Source organism: Artemia franciscana, chromosome 12 (assembly GCF_032884065.1).
Source record: "Artemia franciscana chromosome 12, ASM3288406v1, whole genome shotgun sequence".
In the NCBI taxonomy this organism is placed as follows: domain Eukaryota; kingdom Metazoa; phylum Arthropoda; class Branchiopoda; order Anostraca; family Artemiidae; genus Artemia; species Artemia franciscana.
In genome coordinates, this window is record NC_088874.1 from 6593987 (window position 1) to 6617691 (window position 23705).

Genomic DNA, 23705 nt, shown 5'->3' on the forward strand with positions numbered 1-23705 from the left:
TTTCTATGCTCCCGCTCTTTTTAAGTTAAAGTTTCCCTTTTCCTCATATTTTTTTCCTTTATACGTCAGGCTTATCTGGATAAGGATAAACATCCTCCGTAGTCATTGCTAGTGCATAGAGCGTCAAATTGACGTTTCAATTGCTGGGTCTTTTTTATTGGGACAAATAGTAAGCTTGTCACCCACCTTGTTGCAGCGGGGATCGAACCCTTGGCTCCGTATAGCCAAGCAGAGCACCAATCTACTGTGCTACCTTATCTGGAAGTTCTTTTTAAATGCTTCTGCACAGTTACTACCCTATTCCACCAATAGTTCATATAACATTTAAATTAGGGTTGTTAACTTCTAGTGGACAGCCTCTGCAGGAGAAATGCATTTAGGTTGTTTTGATTCAAGCTCGTATTTGGCCTCATATTTGTTCTACAGAAAACCGAAAAGATATTGAGAGATGATGCTCTTTAAAATTATCTTGCCAATCAGTGATACTTTTCGATCCCTTTTTTCTTTGAAAATTTAGCATTCATTAGCTGTAGTAACATCGTAAATTAGAGCCCGTGTGAATGACTAATCATGTTTATATGCCGTTTATTATATACCAAGGAAAACCAATTTCCAATCATCCTCGGCAATGAGGGGTTCGTAACTCTTACTAGTTGGTGTACCTATTTTTTGTTTCCGTTGTATTTGATGATCAATTACAACGGAATGATATTACTTCCGGGCTGTTTAAAAAGGGCTGTTTAAGCTTAATTACTTTAAACCAAAAGTCTTCAATTTATAGGTCCCAAAAAATAATGAATAGGAAAAATTCTTACAAACTCTAACTGACGTTGTGGCCTTTTTATATTTCTTATGGCCTATTTTACAAATTTCTGAGGAAAGCACTAGCATTTACAATATATTTGCAATTCCGTATACATATATATTAGTATATATATAGGCTATTATATACTTAATTAATATATAAACTAAAATATTTTTATATTTCCACACTAGCAAAATCACAATTCAATTTCAGGTGGTATCCAAAAAACCCTAGTCCTGTGAATAAAACCTCAAATTTACAAATTAAAGCTAAACAAAATTTAAACCTGGTTTGAGTTTTTCTTGTTGAGAGATATATAAAAATTCAACCAAAAAAAACATACAAGATAACACATTCTGCCAGATAACAAATGTGGTTTTTATTCTCATTACACCATTATTGAAGCGCCAAGGAAGTGCTTCTTTTAAGTTTCCTACTGTCTTTGGTCCATCTTTAGAACTCCTACTTTGCTTTTTAATTTAGTCTAACTTTCGAATTCCTATTTTGGTCCAACTTTTAGGCAGACTGTGCTAGAAATTGCAACAGTGAGGGTTCGTAAACCTAATAATGGGATGTTTTTGCGTTGAGACTTCGAAATTTTCTGACATATTCAATATATCACCTTGAAAGGACCTTCTAAATTTCATTTTGTGGAGGTGCAAAGTAACAACATTTAAGAAAAATGCGATTGACAGTGAAATAAAGGGTGGCTCTGTCACTGTCAAAAAGAGATGAACCCTCTTGGATGAGTCTCACAGAGGCCATTTTTGAAATTCTTTAAATAAAGAAATTGATGCAATACGCTCTTCTTAGGTAAAACCAGGCTCGTCAAAATTTCAATTAGCAATAGGATAATCAATTCCATGTTTCTCCCCATAGTTTTTATAGGATGTTACGTAGGTCAAATTAATATCATATTTTCAGAAACGCGTTATTGATCCAATATCAGTGTTTCGATAGTGCAGCTAGGACTTCTGCCACCAGTGTAAGTACTCTAGTACTGCTAGTGTGCTTGGCATATCGTCACCAGTGTCACTGCTGGTAGCACTAGAGCATGGTTACGCAGCCATCACGGGGCCTCGAGTTATTAAAGGCTGCCCACGTTTGTATTCGTGGGCTTGCCACAGCTATAACCAGTAGCGGTGCGATAAGTGTAACTTCCTTGGGCCGTATGCGTCACGTTTTCAGGCTAACCAATATTCTTCTATATATTACTTTTCTTCTGGAAAAATATTTTGCATAATGTAGGACCTTCTCTCCTACACCAAAACTCTCCTCACTCGCTCTCTAGACTCTCCCTAGGCTAGTCGAAAAGAAGTCGAAAGCAAACGTAGACAAAGTTTACTAACTTCAGATCAAATTCCCCAAAAACTAAAGTAAAAATAAACTCAGGCCTCAAGATGGGAACATGCAAAGCGGTAGAGATCAGGAAGATTAACTAATCCTATGTCCGGGGGTGTGACGTGTGGCTTTTTTTATCTCAAACAATGTTTAACCGTTACAAATACTTTTCTTAGCCGCGGGGACTCATCGCAGCTGCGCAATTTCTATTTGAAGCTAATCAACAAGCCTGTGAAATGCTACCAAGAAGAGACGAAAAGATTACGTGGTACTTAAAAATAAAGAAGAGGGGTGAAACGGAGAGTCCCAAAGTGGAAATAAATTCAACTTTAAAAGAGAAACAAAAATTGGACTTCTATTTGATAATTAAGACCAGGGGCCTAAACTATAGCTACACACACACATGCACATACACACACAAACACACACACACACACACACATACACACACAATCACACACACACACACACACACACACACACACACACACACACACACACACACACACACACACACACACACACACACACACACACACACACACACACACACACACACACACACACACACACACACACACACACACACACACACACACACACACACACACACACACACACACACACACACACACACACACACACACACACACACACACACACACACACACACACACACACACACACACACACACACACACACACACACACACACACACACACACACACACACACACACACACACACACACACACACACACACACACACACACACACACACACACACACACACACACACACACACACACACACACACACACACACACACACACACACACACACACACACACACACACACACACACACACACACACACACACACACACACACACACACACACACACACACACACACACACACACACACACACACACACACACACACACACACACACACACACACACACACACACACACACACACACACACACACACACACACACACACACACACACACACACACACACACACACACACACACACACACACACACACACACACACACACACACACACACACACACACACACACACACACACACACACACACACACACACACACACACACACACACACACACACACACACACACACACACACACACACACACACACACACACACACACACACACACACACACACACACACACACACACACACACACACACACACACACACACACACACACACACACACACACACACACACACACACACACACACACACACACACACACACACACACACACACACACACACACACACACACACACACACACACACACACACACACACACACACACACACACACACACACACACACACACACACACACACACACACACACACACACACACACACACACACACACACACACACACACACACACACACACACACACACACACACACACACACACACACACACACACACACACACACACACACACACACACACACACACACACACACACACACACACACACACACACACACACACACACACACACACACACACACACACACACACACACACACACACACACACACACACACACACACACACACACACACACACACACACACACACACACACACACACACACACACACACACACACACACACACACACACACACACACACACACACACACACACACACACACACACACACACACACACACACACACACACACACACACACACACACACACACACACACACACACACACACACACACACACACACACACACACACACACACACACACACACACACACACACACACACACACACACACACACACACACACACACACACACACACACACACACACACACACACACACACACACACACACACACACACACACACACACACACACACACACACACACACACACACACACACACACACACACACACACACACACACACACACACACACACACACACACACACACACACACAAACACATATATATATATATATATATATATATATATATATATATATATATATATATATATATATATATATATATATATATATAAATCACAAATTATTATAATTGCCACTATTTATTGAAACACCCTCAAATCAACACAAAACAAGACGGAGAACTTAAGAAAAAAGGACAAAAGAGACAAACTGCAACAACTAATCTAACAGAAAAAATGAAAGGGGGATCCAAAAAATGTAAAAAAAAATAAATACCTTTTGAGGGCATTTAGAGGGGTTTATCTTAATGATTTCCCAAGATGTGAAGCTCGGGACTAGAATCTCAAGATCTTGGGACAGACTCAACACATGACTTTTCAATGATATGATAAATATAGCTGCCACCCCATATTCGTCAATATCTTGTTCAAAATGAAGCTGAATTAACATTATATTTTGTCTTAGGTCACAAATCCTTCCTGTTCTTCATGTAGAATGCCTTCAAATGCAGGGATTAGGGGTTCAGGGGGATTTTCTTTTATACCCATCCCCCACCTAGATTTTGCAAAAACACCTATTTTGGAGGGTTTTTCAGCTGAAAATTTTGGTATATTCGATAAAAAAATTTGTATTTTGAAAAAAAATTGTTGCTCTTTCTCATGAGTTGACACTACGGCTCATATGAAAGGCAATCTTAGTATGACGAGTCAGGGCCGTATGTTTTCGCTTATGTTTTATTTAGACACACCAACCTCTAAAACTGTAAAATGCTGACTTGCCTCGATCGACTTGGCTGAATCGTAAGGCTCAAGAACCTAAAACAATTGACAATTCGAACATCATACTTAGTTTTTGCTGCAATTCGGTCCCCTTTTAAAATGATATTTAAAAAGTTCTCACTTTATCACCAAGTCTTGAAAACATCACGTCGGCAAATTCTCTAAACCACTCAGCTGATGAACTATTGTGCCAACCTCCATGATCTTCCAGGGCTTGCGGCAAGTCCCAATGATAAAGGGTAACCATTGGCTCAATGCCATTGTCTAATAGAGCTTGTGTAAGGTTCCTATAGTATTCTATTCCTTTTTCATTTACAGCACCAGTACCTTGTGGCAAAACTCGAGACCAGGAAATGCTAAAATTTTAAATTCAGCTCAAACATGGGTAATCAGTCAAAAATACGCAAAACAAGTAAACATCAGAACATAGATAGTATTAAAACATCAGAATTAATTAAAATTACCTATGGAGCATATTGACTTAAGATTATAAATTCTTTGCAGCATAAAGGCCAATATATGTTAATTTTAAAATCAAGTTCTATTATTTTGTATTTCTTATCCACGTAAAATATACAATTAAACTTAAAATCATATAAGCTAAGCCTTTAAGCTGCAGAGTATGATGCGAAAAACACACTTTATATTTAGATCAAAGTACATTGTATTTTTTTTCTTTTTAGTAAAAAAAAAAGTCCCACCTCATCTGCTTTAAGTGTTAATACTTTTGAAACTTTTTAGACAGATATATAAAATTTAAATTTAATGTCACCTACTCATTTTTCTGTTTTAAATATTAACATTCATTTAAAGTATTTCTTTTCAAAGGTCGCGTAATAACGCTGCCTAAGTATAAAGTGAAGGGAGCTCTATGCATAATTAATTTAAAAAAAATTTCCGACAAAAGTAGTTTTTCAATAAAAAGTAAAGAGCCACATCAAACAAAAACTGAGTGGAAATAAAGGTGTCGGCACTGCGCCCCAAGATCTTTGAACTTTGAACTTTGGAACTTTGGGGGGATTCTATCCGTCCCCCTCCTTAGCTACACCCTTGCCTCTGACTTTCTGCTCGTTTTCAGTTTTACTTCCTTATTTGTTATAATTTATGTTCGTCCTGGTTTTTATTTATTTATTTAATGGTCATTTATGGCAGTTTTATACTTGAACAATTATTTGTCTTTGTTTTAACCCATCTTTGGTTTAATATAGCTCTTAGATTTTCTTTAAGAAACTTCTTTTGTTGAAAGTGCTTTTTATGGCACTTGGTATTAACCAAGTGACATATAGCAATCGCAAATTCTGTCGGTCTGTCGGTCCCGGTTTTGCTACTTTAGGCACTTCCAGGTAAGCTAGGACGATGAAATTTGGCAGGCGTATCAGGAACTAGGCCAAATTAAATTAGAAATAGTCTTTTCCTCGATTTGACCATCTGGGAGGGGGGGGGGGGGCATTAATTCCGGAAAAATAGATAAATTGAAGTATTTTTAACTTACGAACGGTTGATCAGATTTTAATGAAATTTGATGTTTGGAAGGATAACGTGTCTCAGAGCTGTTATTTTAAATCCTGACTGGATCTGATGACATTGGGGGGATTTGGGAGGAGGAAACCTAAAATCTTGGAAAATACTTAGAGTGGAGGGATCGGGATGAAACCTGGTGGGCAAAATAAACACAAGTCCTAGATACATGATTGACATAACCGGAACGGATCCGCTGTCATTAAGGTAGATGGGGGGGGGGGGGGTTAATTCTGAAAATTAGAAAAAATGACGTATTTTTAACTTACGAAGGAGTGATCGGATCTTCACGAAACTTCATAATTAGAAGGACCTCGTAACTCAGATCTCTTATTTTAAATATCCACCGGATCCAGTGTCATTGGGGGGAAGTTGGGGGGGGGGCAGAAATCTTAGAAAATACTGAAAGCAGAGAGATCAGGATGAAACTGGATGGGAAGAATAAAAACCTGTCTAACATACAAGATTAACATAACCTGACCGGATCTGCTCTCTTTGGCGGAGTTTGGGGGGGGGGGTTAATTTTGAAAATTGAGGTATTTGCAACTTACGAAAGGGTGACCAGATCTTAATGAAATTTGATATTTAGAAGGATCTTGTGCTTTAAAGCTCCAATTTTAAATTCCGATCAGATCCTGTTACATTGGGGGAGTTGGAGGGGGAAACCGGAATTCTTGGAAAATGTGAAAATTGGGGTATTTTTATCTTAAGAACAGGTGATCGGATCGTAATGAAATTTGATATTTAGAAGGAATTCATGTCTCAGAGCTCCTATTTCAAATCCCGACCAGATCTTTTGACATTGGGGGATTTAGAGGGGAAACCTTAGAAAACACTTGGAGTGGAGGAATCGAGATGAAGCTAGGTGGATAGAATAAGAAAACGTCCTTGATACGTGATTGACTTAACCGTACTGGATTTGCTCTCTCTGGGGAGTTGGGGGGAGGTGTTCAGTGATTTGGCGAGTTTGTTGCTTCTGGACGTGCTATGACGATGAACATTGGTAGGTGTGTCAGGGAGCTGCACAAATTGACTTGATAAAGTCGTTTTCCCAGATTCGACCATCTGGGGGGCTAAAGGGAGAGGAAAAATTAGAAAAAATTAGGTATTTATAACTTACGAGTGGGTGATCGGATCTTAATGAGTTTTTATATTTAGACGGACATCGTGACTCAGAGCTCTTATTTTAAATCCTGACCGGCATTAAGCCTCTGATTTTCCCTTTAAATCAATGTATTGGTTTTTAGAATTTTGTTAGAGCTCAAACTATATGAGCTCTTGGCTCTTAGCTCTTCTTGCCTCGTCACAAGTGCTATATGAGCTCTTAGCTCTTGTTTAAATTGATTTCTATTCGTTTTAACTGAGATAGTCTTTTTTAATGGCTAAGAAAATAACATTTTAAATCTTTCTTGTTTTTCTCTATGTATATCCAGATTTTTGCTTACTATTTAAACGTTGGACACAATTTTTCATCATTTCTTATGATATACTCTAATCTTCAAATCTTAATACACATACTGCATTCTGATAAAGCTTCATACCTCAACATTTCCTGAAAAATAATACTGAATACTGTTTTCTGTTTTTTAAGATATTGTATCCATTTTTATACAACCTGGATGCCCTTGCAACTTTTAATTTATTATTAATATTGGTAGCCCTTATCATTATATATTATTATATTAGCCCTTATTATAGCCCTTATTGTTAATATTGGTAGCCCTTGAAGTGTCAGCTTAACAGCCTAAGGGGTTGCTAGGGGTTACTAGGTGCTAATACACCCTTTTGATAACCCATATGTACATAGTGTGTTTTGATTTAGTTCATCCCCACCTTCACCATTACCTGGAAGTTTTTCTAATACCCTTAGTGTTAGTAATAATCGAAGTAGCAGAAGTAACAGTAGGAGTATTGGGAGTAGTACTAGATGACGGTAGTAGCATTAGTACGTCTAATCCTAACACCCTAAGATATTGCTGAAACACCCTTTTATAACCTATATGCACCAAGGGTGTTTTGATTAGACCCAACTTCCCCTCAACAGTCTTAGAAAGTTCACCGTGAATACCGTTAGCCACAAAAATAGTAGTATAAATAGCAGTAGCAGTACTACTACTGCTTGTACTAATAGTAATAATAGTGCACACTTACGTTTTTAATAGTTGACATATTTCACAATTTTCTTAAAGTTTTAACCCAATACTCTAAGGTGTTCTTGATATACTGCTGATATGCCTTTTTGACAGCCGGCATACAGTTAGCGTGTTTCCATTTAATTTAACATTTACCTCAACGTTTCCTAAGAATTTCTCCTTAAAACCCTTAGGCTTAGCAGTAGTATTAACAGTAGAGGTAAAAGTAGCAGTAGCAGCATACTATGGCATTCTTTGGTTGTTTCAACATTCCCTTCAACATACACTGAAAGATTCAACCTAATATTCTAAACTGTTTCTGGGCGAAACGCCAATTTTAATACAAAATTGCGTATTTTCAGTCAGAGTAGAAGTAATAGTAACAATATTAGCAGCAGTATTAGTTGCAAAATTAGTACGCACATATTGCCTTTTGGTCAGTTGAACACTCCTCTCGTCATGCCCTGGAAGTTTCAACTTAACACTTTATCCACATAATGTGTTTTGATTTAGAAATTCCTGGGAGATTGCTGACTTATCTTTTTGACCACGTAAATGCCTATAGTGTGCTTTGATTAAGTTCAACATCCTTTCTACGGTCTCTGAAATCAATACCCTCAAATTTTGTAGCAGTAGTAGCATTACCAGTAATAGCAGCAGTACTAACAACACTAATGACAAGTATATCTTGCCGATTTCATTTAGTTTTCAGTTAGATTTCATTTAGTTTACCTTTCCCCTCAACGTTTCCTCATATTAATAAAACTAAACTTTTTCCGCAAAATAAGTTTTTCAGCGAAAAGTAAAAAACTAGATAAAGCCAAAGTTGAGTAAATATAGAATCAAATAATCTACCAAGAGTAAAACTGCCACAAATCAGCAACAATAAATAATTGAAACCCAATACGAATAGAAATTACAATAAATAACCGAGTAAAACTTGAGTCAAATTATTAAGATTTTAAGGAATAAATATCAGTATATGTATATTAAATTAACAATGCGCATTCATAGCGTTCATTTTATATTGACATAGTCTTTTTCAGGGATTAAATAAAAAAAACAAGTTTCTTTAAATGAAAGTAAGGAGCAACATTAAAACTTAAAACGAACAGAAATTACTCCGTACATGAAAGGGGCTTTTCCTCCTCAACGCGTCGCTCTTTACGCTAAAGTTTGACTCTTTCTCTTAACTCTATTTTTAAAACCGTAAGAAACTTTATCGTAAAGAGTGGGGCGTTGAGAAGGAAAAGCCCCTTTCATATATGGAGTAATTTCTGTTCGTTTTAAGTTTTGACTTTGCTCCTTACTTTCATTTAAAAAAAAACTTTTTTTTTAATTTAATTTCTGGGCGTTTTTGAAGTATTGCATGTTTTGATCTTGGCTCTCCGCACATAAATAATTAAAACGAAATTTGCATATTCATTATTGTAATTAATCGGAAGATTTTGAGACAAAAGGAGCGAGGGAGGAGGCCTAGTTGCCCTTCAAGTTTTTGATTACTTTAAAAAGTAACTAGAACTTTTAATTTTTTACAAACGTTTTCATTGGTAAAAAATATATGTAACTTACGAATTAACTTACATAACGACCTTCTATTTTCGTATATTTTTATTGCGTATATGAGGGGGTTCAACCTTCGTCGATACCTCGCTCTTTACACTAAAGCTTAGATTTTGTCCCAATTCCTTAAGAATGACCTCTGAATCACAAAGGCCGTAGAATAAATAGTTGAAATTACTAAAAATACGTTAGCGTAAAGAGTGAGGTATAACGAGGAGGTAAACCCCTCATATGCGTAGTAATTTTATTCGTTTTAAGTTTTAATGCTGCTCCATATTTTCAGTAGAAAAAACTTTTCATATTTATTTTTCCATTGCTTTTTCAAATTATGCAAGAAAATCCTGCGCCCCCTTCATTGAAATTATCTTCCCCCATGAGAATTTTCTCCATGGAAATATCCTCCCACGTAACCCCCCCCCCCCACTTGACTCCCGCTCCTAAACCAAAAAAATCCCCCTTGAAATGCCTGTACACTTCCCAGTAACCATTACTATATGTAAACACAGGTCAAAGTTTGCAACTTGCAGCCCCTCCCACTGGGACTGCGGGGGAGTAAGTCGTCCCTAAAGACATAGTTATTAGGTTTTTCGACTATGGTAAATAAAATGGCTATCTCAGAATATTGATCCGGTGACTTTAGGGAAAAAATGAGCGTGGTAGGGGGCCTAGGTGCCCTCCAATTTTTTTGGTCAGTTAAAAAGGGCACTAGAACTTTTAATTTCCGTTAGAATGAGCCCTTTTGCGACATTTTAGGACCACTCAGTCGATACGATCACCCCTGGAAAAAAAAATAAACACGCATCCGTGATTTGTCTTCTGGCAAAAAATGCGAAATTCCACATTTTTGTAGATAGGAGTTTGAAACTTCTACAATAAGGTTCTCTGATACGCTGAATCTGATGGTATGATTTTCGTTAAGATTTCATTACCTTTAGGGGGTGTTTCCCCCTATTTTTTAAAATAAGGCAAATTTTCTCAGGCTCTTAACTTTTGATGGGTATAACTGATCTTGATGAAACTTATATATTTAAAATCAGCATTAAAATGCGATTCTTTTGATGTAACTATTGGTATCCATTTTTTAGAGTTTCGGTTACTATTGAGCCGGGTCGCTCTTTACTACAGTTCGTTACCACGAACTGTTCGAAAAGAAATTAATAGTTTAAATCTCCTTGGTTTTTTTTTCAGATTTTATGGTCGATTTCATTCAATACAGTTTCTATAGTGCCAAAAATGTCGCCTTAATATCCTTAGCTGTAGTAGCAGTAGTAGTAGCACCAGCTGTTATGTTAGTGTAGTAGTAATAGTAGTAGAATTATTCGTATTAGTCTTTGCTTTAGTATCAGTAGTAGTATTAGTAGTTGTAGAAGTAGAAGCAGCAGTATTATGATACAAATATTGTCTTTTGGTTAAATCAACATCCCCCATAACAAGCCTTTCAAGTTTTAATTTCACACACAAAGCTGTTCCTAAGATGTTGTTGATAACCCCCTTTGAAAACCTGCATAAGGATGACGTGTAGTAATTCAGTTTACCTTACCCCCTAACAACTCTCTGAAAGTTTCACCTTCATACCCTTAGGTATAATTGTGATAGTAATCACAGCATTAGTATTAGTACTTAACTTAATAAAATTAGCCATTGCTATGACATTTTTGATGTTCATTTGATAACCTATATATTCATATACTTCTTGAAATTTTCATCTTAATGATCTTAGCCTTAAAAGTAGCTGCAATAGAAGTAGTAGTTAGAGGAATAGTAATAGTAGCAGTAGAAAAAGTTAATGTAGCAATGGTGGTAGTATTAGTAACAGTGTGCAAGTATTGCCTTTTGGTCAAATGCTCTTCCTCTTTAAACATTCTCTGAGAGTTCCAACTAACATAATACACAAAGAAATTCCTATGACACGCTATTTTGATAATCACGTGCAGATAGTATCTTTTGTTAGTTTGAATTTGCCATCAATATTTTCTCAAATTTTACCTTCATAGACTTAGCCTTAATAGTGCTAGTATCACAGTAGTTGCGATGGTAGTAGGAGAAGCAGTTGTAGTGTTAGTGTTGTATTTGTAGTAGTTGTAATAGTAGTAGCAGTAGTATTAATAGCGGTAGTAGCATTTACATCTTGCTTTTTAGTCAGTTGAACATCCCTTTCATGATGCCCCGGAATCATCTTGGCACGGTAAGTCACTCAAAATTATTGCTAATGTGCGCTTTTGACCCCCTTTTTATGCCCTTTTCACCTTAATACTCTAAGCCATACAAGTTGTTGCTATTGAATTAGTAGTTGGAGTAGATTAGTCTTAGTAAAAGCAGCAGTGTTAATAGTATTAGTAGTGACGTGCATGTGTCACCTTTATTGTCAATTGATGTTCCCCTTTAAGTATTATCCAAAAATTCCAACTTAATACCCAAATTCATTCTTGAGATACGCCCTTTTGACAATCTGCATGCTCCTAGTTTGTTTTGATTTAGTTCAAATTTCCCCTCAAAATTCTGTAAAATTCTCACCTTCATACACGTAGCCTTACTTGTGCTAGTATCATAGTAGAAGGGGTAGTAGTAGGAACAGTAGTAGCAGTAATAGTGGCAACAGTAGTGTTTAACAGTAGTAGTAACAGCAGTAGCAGCAGTATTAGTAGCAGTAGTAGTATTTTGCCTTTTAGTGAACTGAAAATACCACTCATGATGCCCTTGAATTTTCTTTTTAAGACGATAAACTGTTCCAAAAATACTGCCGATACGCCTGTATCAGCAATCCGTGTGCTACTACTGGCATCGGGGGGAGGGACTGTTAAACCTTTGAAAAATGCTGAAAAATAGATGTCTTAAAATTTTTGTTTCAATGTTTTTTGCGGGAAATGATGGGCACGGGGGGAGGCTGGTTGTACTCAAATCACTATGACTCTTAAAAAGGGGCATTATAGCTTCCAATTTCAAATCAAATGAGTCTCATCTGAAGTTTATGCGACCTAACATTCCATAATAAGTCTTATATGTCCCCTATAAATAGCCTTTGGCCCTTGCTCCAGGGCTCGGGGGGGTTGAGTTAACCCTGAAGGTATTATTATATGTTCTATTGACTATTTTGAAAAAATGGCTATGTCACAATTTCAATCAGATACGTTTGGTAAAAGAGGGGTAGTTGGGAGGGGGGAGAGTATTAGTTGACCACTATCACTTTTGACTCTTAAAAGGAATCTAGAGCTACCAATTTTCAACGAAATGAGCCACCTCTAAAGCTTATACAACCATTCCTTCCACAAAAACCTTAAATGCCTCGGGCCATAAATTACAACACGAGTCACCAGACTCTGGTGATTTGTATCAACCCGAAAAACCTTTTTATATGATCTTCGGACTATTTTGAATAAAACGGCTTTCTCAAAAATTTTACTGGATGCATTTTGGGAAAACACGACGTGTATGAGAGGGGGGATACCCTCTAATCACACTTACTTTTAAAAAGGGCGCTAGAGCTTTTGATTACCAATTCAGTGAGCCCCTCAGAATTATATACGACCATTCTTTCCGTAAGAACCTTAAATGCCCCAGGGCATAACTTACAAACACTTACCCTGTAAGGGTTTGTAAACACGTCTCTACAGTCCCTGTAAGGACTGTAGAGGGAAGTAATCCTAAAAGACATAATTTCAGGACCCTTCAACTGATCTGTACAAAATTGTTATCTCATAATGTTGGTTGGAAGCTTTTGGGGAAATAATGTGCGTGATGGAGGGAATGGGGCTCAAATCACTTTTGACCTTTAAAAAGTGCAATATAACTTCTAATTTCAAACCAAATCGGCCCTATCTGAAGTTTATATGACCACTCATTCCATAGAACCTTATATGATCCCAGGCCATAGGGCTTGCCCCAGGGCAGTGGGGTGTAGTATCAACCCTCAAGACATTGTTATATATTGTTATATATGATTGGCTACCTCACAATTTCAATCAGATGCGTTTGGTGAAAATAAGGGTAGTCAGGGGAAGGGGGCTATTTGGCCTCCATCACTTTTGACTCTTAAAAGGGAACTAGAACTTCTAATTTTCAACCAAATGAGCCTACTCTAAAGTTTATACAACCATCCATTCCATGAAAACCTGAAATGCCCGCGGGGCATAATTTACAACCCTTGCCCCAAGGCTCAGAGGGTTTATTTCAATCCCAAAAGCCTGGTTGTATAATTTCTGGACTATTTTGAATAAAATGGCTATATCAAAATTTCTATTGGAATCATTCGAGGAAAATAAAACGTGTATAGGGAGGGGAGGGTATAGCTACCATCCGATTACTTTGACTCTTAAAAAGGGCACTAGAAAATCTGATTACCGATTCAACAATCCCCCTGCAAAGTTTATATGACCACCATTTTTATAAAAACCTTGTATACCCCCTGGGCATAACTTACAACCCTTGCCCTGAAAGCTATAGGGGGGGGGGGGTGTCATCTTCAAAGACGTAATTTCCAGATCTTTCAACTAATCTAAAGAAAAAGGCTATTTCAAAATTCTGATTGGATGTGTTTGGGGAAATGATGGGCGTGAGGAGGGGGCTATTAGCCTTACAATCACTTTTAACTATTAAAAAGGGCACTAGCCCTCTCAATTCCTAATCGAAGGAGTCCTTTTGAAGTCTCTATGATAACTCTTTCTATACGGAGTGCCTTGTTCTAAAAAAAAAATAGTAAATAATACATTGTGCCAACATCGCTCTTTATTTAGGCAGCGCTATTGCGCTGACTGTGACTTTCATTTCAATATCCTCAGTCTTGGCAATACTGGCAACAGAAGCAGCAGTAGTTATAGTGATAGTAGCAGTAGTCGTAGTAGTAGTAGCAGTAGTTGGAGTATTAGTAGCATTAGTAGTAGTTGCAGCAGTAGCAGCAGAAGTAGCCGAAGTAGCATGCAAATATTGCCTTTTGGCGACTCTATGCGACTATGACTGGGAATACTCGACACAATAACTATGACTACTTGCGACAGCGACCACTTTTCACTGTTAGCCCAATAATTTGGAACTGCGACTGCATGTAACTCTGACTACTTGTGACTGCGACTGTGACTGCTCGTAATTGCTACTACTGCTACTGTTGCTGCTACTTCTACTACTAGTGTTGCTTCTACTATTACTACTACTGCTACTGCTACTACTACTACTATTACTGCTATTGCTACTTCTACAACTACTACTACTATTACTACTACCACTACTACTACTACTACTACTACCACTACTACTACTACTACTACTACTACTACTACTACTAATACTACTACTACTACTAATGCTACTACTACTACTACTAATACTATTACTGCTGCTACTACTACTACTATTACTACTGTTACTACTACTACTATTATTACCACTACCACCAATACTACTGCTACTACTCCTACTACTCCTACTACTACTACTGCTACTACTCATACTACTGCTACTGTAGAACTGAATCAAAAGATTTTAAGTACATCCATATTGTTAAAATAGCACCTATCCATATTGGAATAGAATAAGATATTAATTTAAAACTTTCGGTAAAAATTGAGTGGGATATAAAATTAAATCAAAACAACTATGTCTATCCAGAGTCTAATTCATATTGAAGTAGTAAAGCTGGAAATCGAAGCAGGACATACGGACTAAAAAAAAGATTGACAGGAATTAGGAGAATACGGTTTAATACGAATTAAAAACTACCTCCACCACTCATAATAAAGCGTTGCCTGGTGAAACTAAAAAACAAAAGAAAAACCATAACCAACAGGAATTATGCCGTTTATGACGGGCAATTATTCTTCTCAAACGTCCATTCTCAATTCTAAAATTTTATCAGAGTTCTTTTCAGACTTCTTCCTTTGAGTTTCGTCAGTGGCATTTTATTTCTTGCATTTGGATCTGTATTATTAAAATGTTATCTTCAAATTTGACGGCACGCCATATTTCATCACGATGGGCCCTGGATAAAAATATCACGGGACAGAGGTCTAGTTGCCTTTTAATCACTGTTAGCTGTGGATTGGTATATAGAAAAAACATTCTATGTTCAAATGAGATTTTATGCCAAATTCTATAGCCCATGGGTTAATATACAATTCTAGTGGTGAAGCAAATAACAAATAGACACGAATTCGTTACAAAAAAAATTGTAATTTTGTTGTTATGAATTTAAGAACTCTGTTAAAGGGTTCTTGGTTATCTTGGATATCACAGTCAATGAAGGAATGAATTTGAATGAAGGAATTACCCTCAGAGAGAAACAATATAATGCTTGTGTGACCCGAAAAAAAAACGCCTTGAGTAGCCTAAGGACCAGCTTAGTAAATTTGGTTTTTCTTTTATTATTTTTAGCAGCCTTCCGAGAATTCCCCTTTTTGTGCGTGATGCAAGAAAATCGAAGGGATCAAGTTAATCAACTTAACAAGAATGGTTACATAGTTGCTCTAGCAAAGTGGAGATCTCCAACGACTTGGGCTATTAGATATAATTGAGCTGTAATGCTTGTGTGACCCGAAAAAGGAGTGTAAGTAAACACCAGCTTGGTCAATTTGGCTCTGGTTTTACTCTTTTAGTTGCCATTCGAGAATTTTCCATTTTTGTGCGTGACGCAAGAAACTCGACAGGACTAAATCAATCCGGTTATTGATCCAATTAGTCAAATCCAATTGACTAATCCAAATTAGTCAATTGGCTCTGCTTTTACTCTTTTCGGTTGCCATTCGAGAATTGTCCATTTTGTGCGTGACGCAAGAAACTCGACAGGACTAAATCAATCCGCCAAGTAAGAATGGTTACATGGCGGCACCAGCAAAGCAGAAATCTTCAACGACTTTGGCTGTTAGATTTAATTGTAGTTTTGGTAGTTCCAATTGAACAGAATTTGCCATCAAGAATAAAAAGCAAACAATAAAAAAGGTTGCATTAATATAAAGTTTTAGTTTTTAAAAGTCCTTTATCTACTTGGACATTAGCCTATGTTAGAAATAATAATTATTAAAATATTATCTATGAACTGCAGAGACTTCTATAATTAAACTTTGACGTGAGGTGTTAGCTTTGTTGATAATATCATAGAAATCAAATATTGAAGAGCAGAAGCTAATAAAAATTAATCCTTGAAATAACGCTCATTGTGACATGAGTATCTTTTTAGCTGGCAGATGTTTCGAAAGGCTCAAAAGTTATCACTATAAAAGAAAATAAAAAAAAAGAACTATTATAACAATATACAAAAACTTGAATATAAGCAGTGGCTTCTTCTTTAGTTATATTTTCTTCATTGTATTTCGAGTCTTCTTAAAGAATGTAACATTTTTATAAAAGTAAAACATACTAGTAAAACAGTAAAGCAAAAATTCGGTTGGACAGAGTAATTCTTTAACTTTTTCTTTTCAGTTATCCCTTTCGACCAGGAACGTAAAGAGAGGGGTCCTTGAGGTCCGAGCTCCCCCAGAGATTACAAAATCTTTACAGAGATCTCAAAATCTGTTTAATATCAAACAATAGAAATCACAAATTAGCCTAATCGTAAAAAAAGTATTTGACACATTTACAATCATTATATTTATATGAATAAGTAAGTAAGGAATGTCTGCCTTTTAGATTTTGGTATTGAAGTCTCTATTAGTGGTAGTATAGGAAGGATATGAGGAGGATAAGGAGGCTTTTAAAAACAAACATCTCTGAATTTCTTTTCTTTTTTCCCTTTTTTTATCAGAATCCCTTTAGCACGACAGTTTTCAACCAAAGATGAGTCAAAAAACTCGGATACATTTTTTTGAAACAAAGGCTTTTATTACTTATAGTCTTGTATTTCAAAGGGCCCAAAATATTGAAACTTTGAGGCTTGTATGTGAAATTTGCATTTTAATAAAAATAAATTTTACTTTATTTTAGCATTATATTTGAAAAGATAAAAATGGTGTTATAATATTTTTGAGATGCAGGGGGGGTTGGACGCAAAGTTGAAGCAAAGTACATTTTATTTGTTTCGATCCCAGGATATCTGAAAGTTTAATATTCGTTCTACACAAAAAAGGAATTGCTTTAAACTAGAAAAATGTTCCTTTCTACAGTATATTTTCGAGTTTTGCTTAAAAACAAATATTAGAAATCATAAATAAAAAAAAACGCAAAAGGTTAAAACACAAATGGCAAAAATTTTTTGCCAAAGTTAAAAACGCATAACGAATTGTTGCTATATAATCACAAATAAACCCACTTTTATTTGTTTCGATCTTAGGCTATCTGAAAATTTTAATATACGTTTCACTGATAAAGGAATTGTTTTAAACGGAAAAATGTTCCTTTCTACTGTATATTTTCAAGTTTTACTTAAAAAAACAACATTATAAATCATAAATAAATAAATTAAAAAAAAACGGCAACAAATTGTTACTATATAATCACAAATAAACTCAATTTTATAGGTTTATGGCGTCTTGTATTTTATAAGACCAAAAGCAGCGTTGGAACAAACTAATATGCTCAATGCTTAGCATTGAAATGCACAAAAGAAAAGCATTGAAATGAATACCAGATAAAATTGGATTTGCTGTTATTATCCGACCTCTAAATTAAAGACAGTCGGATGCCTTTTGTTGTTGTTTGAAACTCATGATTTTGGGCTTCATTCTCAGAGTCAGTTTACAAGGAAATTCATTTGCTAGTTAAAATTTTGAAAGCTTTTCATACTTGTTTATTAACTGCAAATAACTAATGCAATACTTTTGTCCAAATTGTAAGGTCTAGCGGCAATTTAGCAAAGAGTAGGAACCCATTTTCCTCCGTTCCTACTATCTTCATTCAAACATGAAAGAATGGGCTTGTGCAGTTAAATAGCAACAATTATTTCTTTGAATAATTCCATGGTGTGAATACGCAACTTTATTCAAAATTATGCAAGGAAAAGCTAAATACAGTAAAATAGCAATTTGCATATTCCTAATCAGATATTATACCTGAGACGAAAATAGAAAAGTATTTACCGACATTTTAAAGGCACAACAAAAAAAAGGCTCAAAAACCTGAGCTAGAAGGTGTCTAAAAGATTTGGTGGCCCAAAAAATGCAGTTGGGTAGGGGGACAGTTCAGGGGGACCATTAACCACCAAAGCCATACAATGTACGAACTTGACACTTCAGAGCGTAGACTACATCCATTGCAGTTACTGTCTTTCTCTTGGCATGTTCTGTGTAGGTGACAGCATCACGAATAACATTTTCGAGAAAAACTTTAAGAACACCTCTGGTTTCCTCGCAAATTAGGCCAGATATACGTTTTACACCACCGCGGCAAGCCAGTCTTCTAATAGCTGGCTTTGTGATACCCTGGATATTGTCACGAAGAACTTTGCGATGACGTTTTGCGTCTCCTGAGGGTCCGGCTGATTGAGCACTAACAGTCGGGGGAAACCCCCTTATTTGGAGCTTGTGTATTTTGTTACAGCTTTAGTGCCTTCACTAACAGCGTGCTTGGCAAGTTCTCTGGGTAGTACCTATCTGCTAGTGATGGTGGACCTCTTGTTGTAGTGAGCTAGACGAGAGGCTTCCACAGCAATTCTTTCAAAGATGTCATTGAAAAAGCTATTCATGATGCTCATTGCCTTGCTAGAAACACCAGTGTCGGGATGCACTTGCTTGAGAACTTTGTAAATGTAAATGGCGTAGCTTTCCTTCCTCTTTCGTTTCCTTTTCTTATCAGTTTTACTGATATTTTTCTGCGCCTTACCAAATTTCTTTGCTGCTTTTCCTGAAGTTTTTGGAGCCATGGTTAAAAGATGCCTTAGCGAAATCTAATTGTCAAATGAATAGCGTTTACAAAATTTGACCCGTTTATATACCAACTACAGTTCGCGCACAATTCTTTTGTCAGAGGAACTCAAGAATAGGCAGAATAGGCAAGAATAGGCGCTTTCAAGAATAGGCATCATTTTCAGTTTGTTCGTGATCAAGAAGAGTCCGAGTGAATTCTGTAACCTGGAAACCATGTCAGGAAGAGGAAAAGGTGGAAAAGTGAAGGGAAACGCAAAGTCCCGTTTAAACAAGGCAGGTCTTTAATTCCCAGTGGGAAGGATCCACCGTCTTCTGAGAAAGGGCAAATATGCAGAGCGAGTTGGTGCAGGGACACCCGTTTACCTTGCAGCGGTGATGGAGTATTAATGAGCTTGCTGGTAATGCTACAAGAGATAACAAAAAAACCCGTATTATTCCTCGACACCTTCAGCTAGCCATTAGAAACGATGAAGAACTGAACAAGCTACTGTCGGGGGTTACCATTGCCCAAGGAGGCGTTTTGCCCTCCTTGGGCAAATATAAGAAGACTGAAAAACCGGCAAAGGCCTAAATGAATCTAATTTTAGCTCCAAGACCTACCCTAAATTAACCAACAGCCCTTTTCAGGGCTACAAATTCATTGAATCACTCTATAACATCTAACCACTCCCGGAATGGAAAAAGCTATGAAATTAAGGATGCTGAATGTGAAAAGGAAAACTTTCACATTTATCTAGTAACAAAGGACACGAATTCACCGGAGGCTGGGGAGATATTTTCCTAAAAAATCCTTAAATTATACCCCAACAAAACCTAAATATATATTTGAGGCTAAACTATTTTGTTACAATTAATAAAGTTTCAAAGACCCTCTAATTTGACTGATCTAAACTAGCCTAGGAAGCCATAAACTTTTTGTATCGTATATTCTAATGTATATTCAGGGAACCGCTCTAGCTGGGCGAACAATTTCTGCTCAGAGGCCTAGCGAGTCATTTCTAGGTAATCTGTGGTTCTTCTGTTTTGTTTTTGCAAAGATTACGATTCATGTGTTGTATTGTTAAATAATCAAACAAAACCAACAACAACAGTCATTTTTATGCTTGTGTGACCCGAAAAAGGGGTGTAAGTAAACTCCAGCTTAGTCAATTTGGCTCTGGTTTTACTCTATTTAGTTGCCATTCGAGAATTTTCCATTCTTGTGCGTGACGCAAGAAACTCGACAGGACTAAATCAATCCGGTTATTGATCCAATTAGTCAAATCCAATTGACTAATCCAAATTAGTCAATTTGGCTCTGCTTTTACTCTTTTTAGTTGCCATTCGAGAATTGTCCATTTTGTGCGTGACCCAAGAAACTCGACAAGACTAAATCAATCCGCCAAGTAAGAATGGTGACATGGCGGCACCAGCAAAGCAAAAATCTTCAACAACTTTGGCTGTTAGGTTCAGTTGTAGTTTTGGCAGTGCCAATTGAACAAAATTTGCTATCAAGAATAAAAAGCAAACAATAAAAAAGGTTGCATTAATTAAAAGTTTTAGTTTTTTAAAGTCCTTTATCTATTTGGACATTAGCCTATACTAGAAAAAATAATTATTAAAATATTATCTATGAACTGCAGATACTTCTATAATTAAACTTTGACGTGAGGTGTTAGCTTTGTTGATAATATCATAGAAATCAAATATTGAAGAGCAGAAGCTAATAAAAATTAATCCTTGAAATAACGCTCATTGTGATATGAGTATCTTTTTAGCTGGCAGATGTTTCGAAAGGTTCAAAAGTTATCACTATAAAAGAACTATTATAACAATATACAAAAACCTAAATATAAGCAGTGGCTTCTTCTTTAGTTATATTTTCTTCATTGTATTTTGAGTCTTCTTAAAGAATGCAATATTTTTATAAAAGTAAAACATACTAGTAAAACAGTAAAACAAAATTCGGTTGGACAGAGTAATTCTTTAACTTTTTCTTTTCAGTTATCCCTTTCGATCAGGAACGTAAAGAGAGGGGTCCTTGAGGTCCGAGCTCCCCCAGAGATTACAAAATCTCTTGAACATCTAGATACTTTTTATTCAAATTACCAAATTGAAAAATATTTATCCCTCCCACTGAATTTTCCATTGTACCCCAAAAAGAAACTATAAACATTTCTCAATAGAAACCGAAACTATAAAATAATTTTTTTTATATATAAACTATAAAAAATATAAATCAAAAGAATCTCCTTTATAGACTCATACATAAAACCAGTCAAGTTTAAAGCCCCGCTAAAATCATTCCCATACGATAATTTCAAATAATCTTAGAGAAATTAGGATAACGATAAAATAAAGGGCGAAATACACAATTGAATTCAACTATTCCGTAAGCCTTGCACTGAAGGTTTCAACTACCTTTATTAGAAAAACATAAAATTTACATTTTTCTAAAGAGGTATGGTCACATGAGTTTCTTCCATTTCCTCAACTGGGATGACCGTATCGAAAAACAACATTTTTGGCCTCACTTTGAGCAAAATACTATCAAGTGGAAATTCTGAGATTTTGGTGATTTTAGGCCATTCGGCCTAAAATCACGAAAAAGCTATTCCAGGAGATATTTCCAACATCAAAGACTGAACTGTTATATCTCTAGGTAAATTAAAACCTTAAAATGAATATGAAAAAAAAACCTTATGCGACATATGAGGGTAAGAGGGATTTACCACTTCCTTTTGTCACACACACACTATGCTAAACCTGTTGTAGCTTAGATGTAGCAGTAGAAGTTCTACTACTATGCCACGATAAAGTTGTCTGTCCGTTCCAAGTTTCCAAATTGCACGTCTTTCATTCCAGAGAAAACTCTTATATTATATTTTAGAAAAATGAGGTAGTTCATTGAAAAATGAATTAAAACAAAAACATAGAACTGAAAATTTTTAAAAATTTTTCGAAAATAATAATCTACTTAGAGCTGACACAACAGAAGCAAGATCATAAATAAATTTACTCTCTTATACTTAATAACTTGAATTATACTTATTGCTGCAAGAAACTCAAAAGGCACATCAAGGGATACCATAAAATATATATATATATATATATATATATATATATATATATATATATATATATATATATATATATATATATATATATATATATATATAAAGAAACCCATAGATAACTTCAAAGACCACACTGCCTTTCCACAACGAAAATAAAATAGTTGAAAATAGGGATGAAACCTTTTAATTGACAGTGAAACAAATATAAAAGTTTTTAACTGGATATTTCGAACACATATACAGTGTCCATCATCAGCAGTAAAACAAAAAGGCATTAATAAAAACAAACAAAATTTATACCTAATAAACTAATTACATATAGTTTATTGCTCTTATTTTTTTTTTTTCAATGCAACAGCGGAAGCAAATCTCTTTGACCTTTTCGGTTCTAGTTCATTAGATTTGTCTGACATAACAGGTGGAGAGAGCTCGAAGCTCGTAAGTGAAATAAGATTTACTTTATTTGACCTCAGTAAATTATCATAAACTGAATTCAATCCAAACTGAATCTCTGTTTTGGAATTATTCTTGAATAATTTTTTTTAATTTCGATTGTTTCCCTGAAAATTTGCTTTAAACCTTGGTCCCTAGAAATATTTTGTTTTGGTTCCTAAAAAAAATTGTTTGTTTTTATTAATGTCTCCTAGTTTTATTGCTGATGATGGACACTGTATATGTGTTCGAAATATCTAGTTGAAAATTTTTATATTTGTTTAACTTTTAATTAAAAGGT

General features: G+C 36.1%; 2 protein-coding genes across 2 annotated transcripts in view; one reads left to right on the forward strand and one right to left on the reverse strand.

Moving 5' to 3' along the window:
* The window catches only part of LOC136034172 (uncharacterized), a 341873-nt gene that overhangs the window by 57392 nt on the left and 260776 nt on the right, over nt 1-23705 (forward strand). The window lies entirely within an intron of this gene.
* The window catches only part of LOC136033613 (lactase/phlorizin hydrolase-like), a 41697-nt gene that overhangs the window by 15355 nt on the left and 2637 nt on the right, over nt 1-23705 (reverse strand). Inside the window, exon 3 of the mRNA XM_065714401.1 lies at nt 5043-5277. Coding sequence (XP_065570473.1) covers nt 5043-5277 — 235 coding nt within the window. The remainder of the gene's footprint in view (nt 1-5042; nt 5278-23705) is intronic.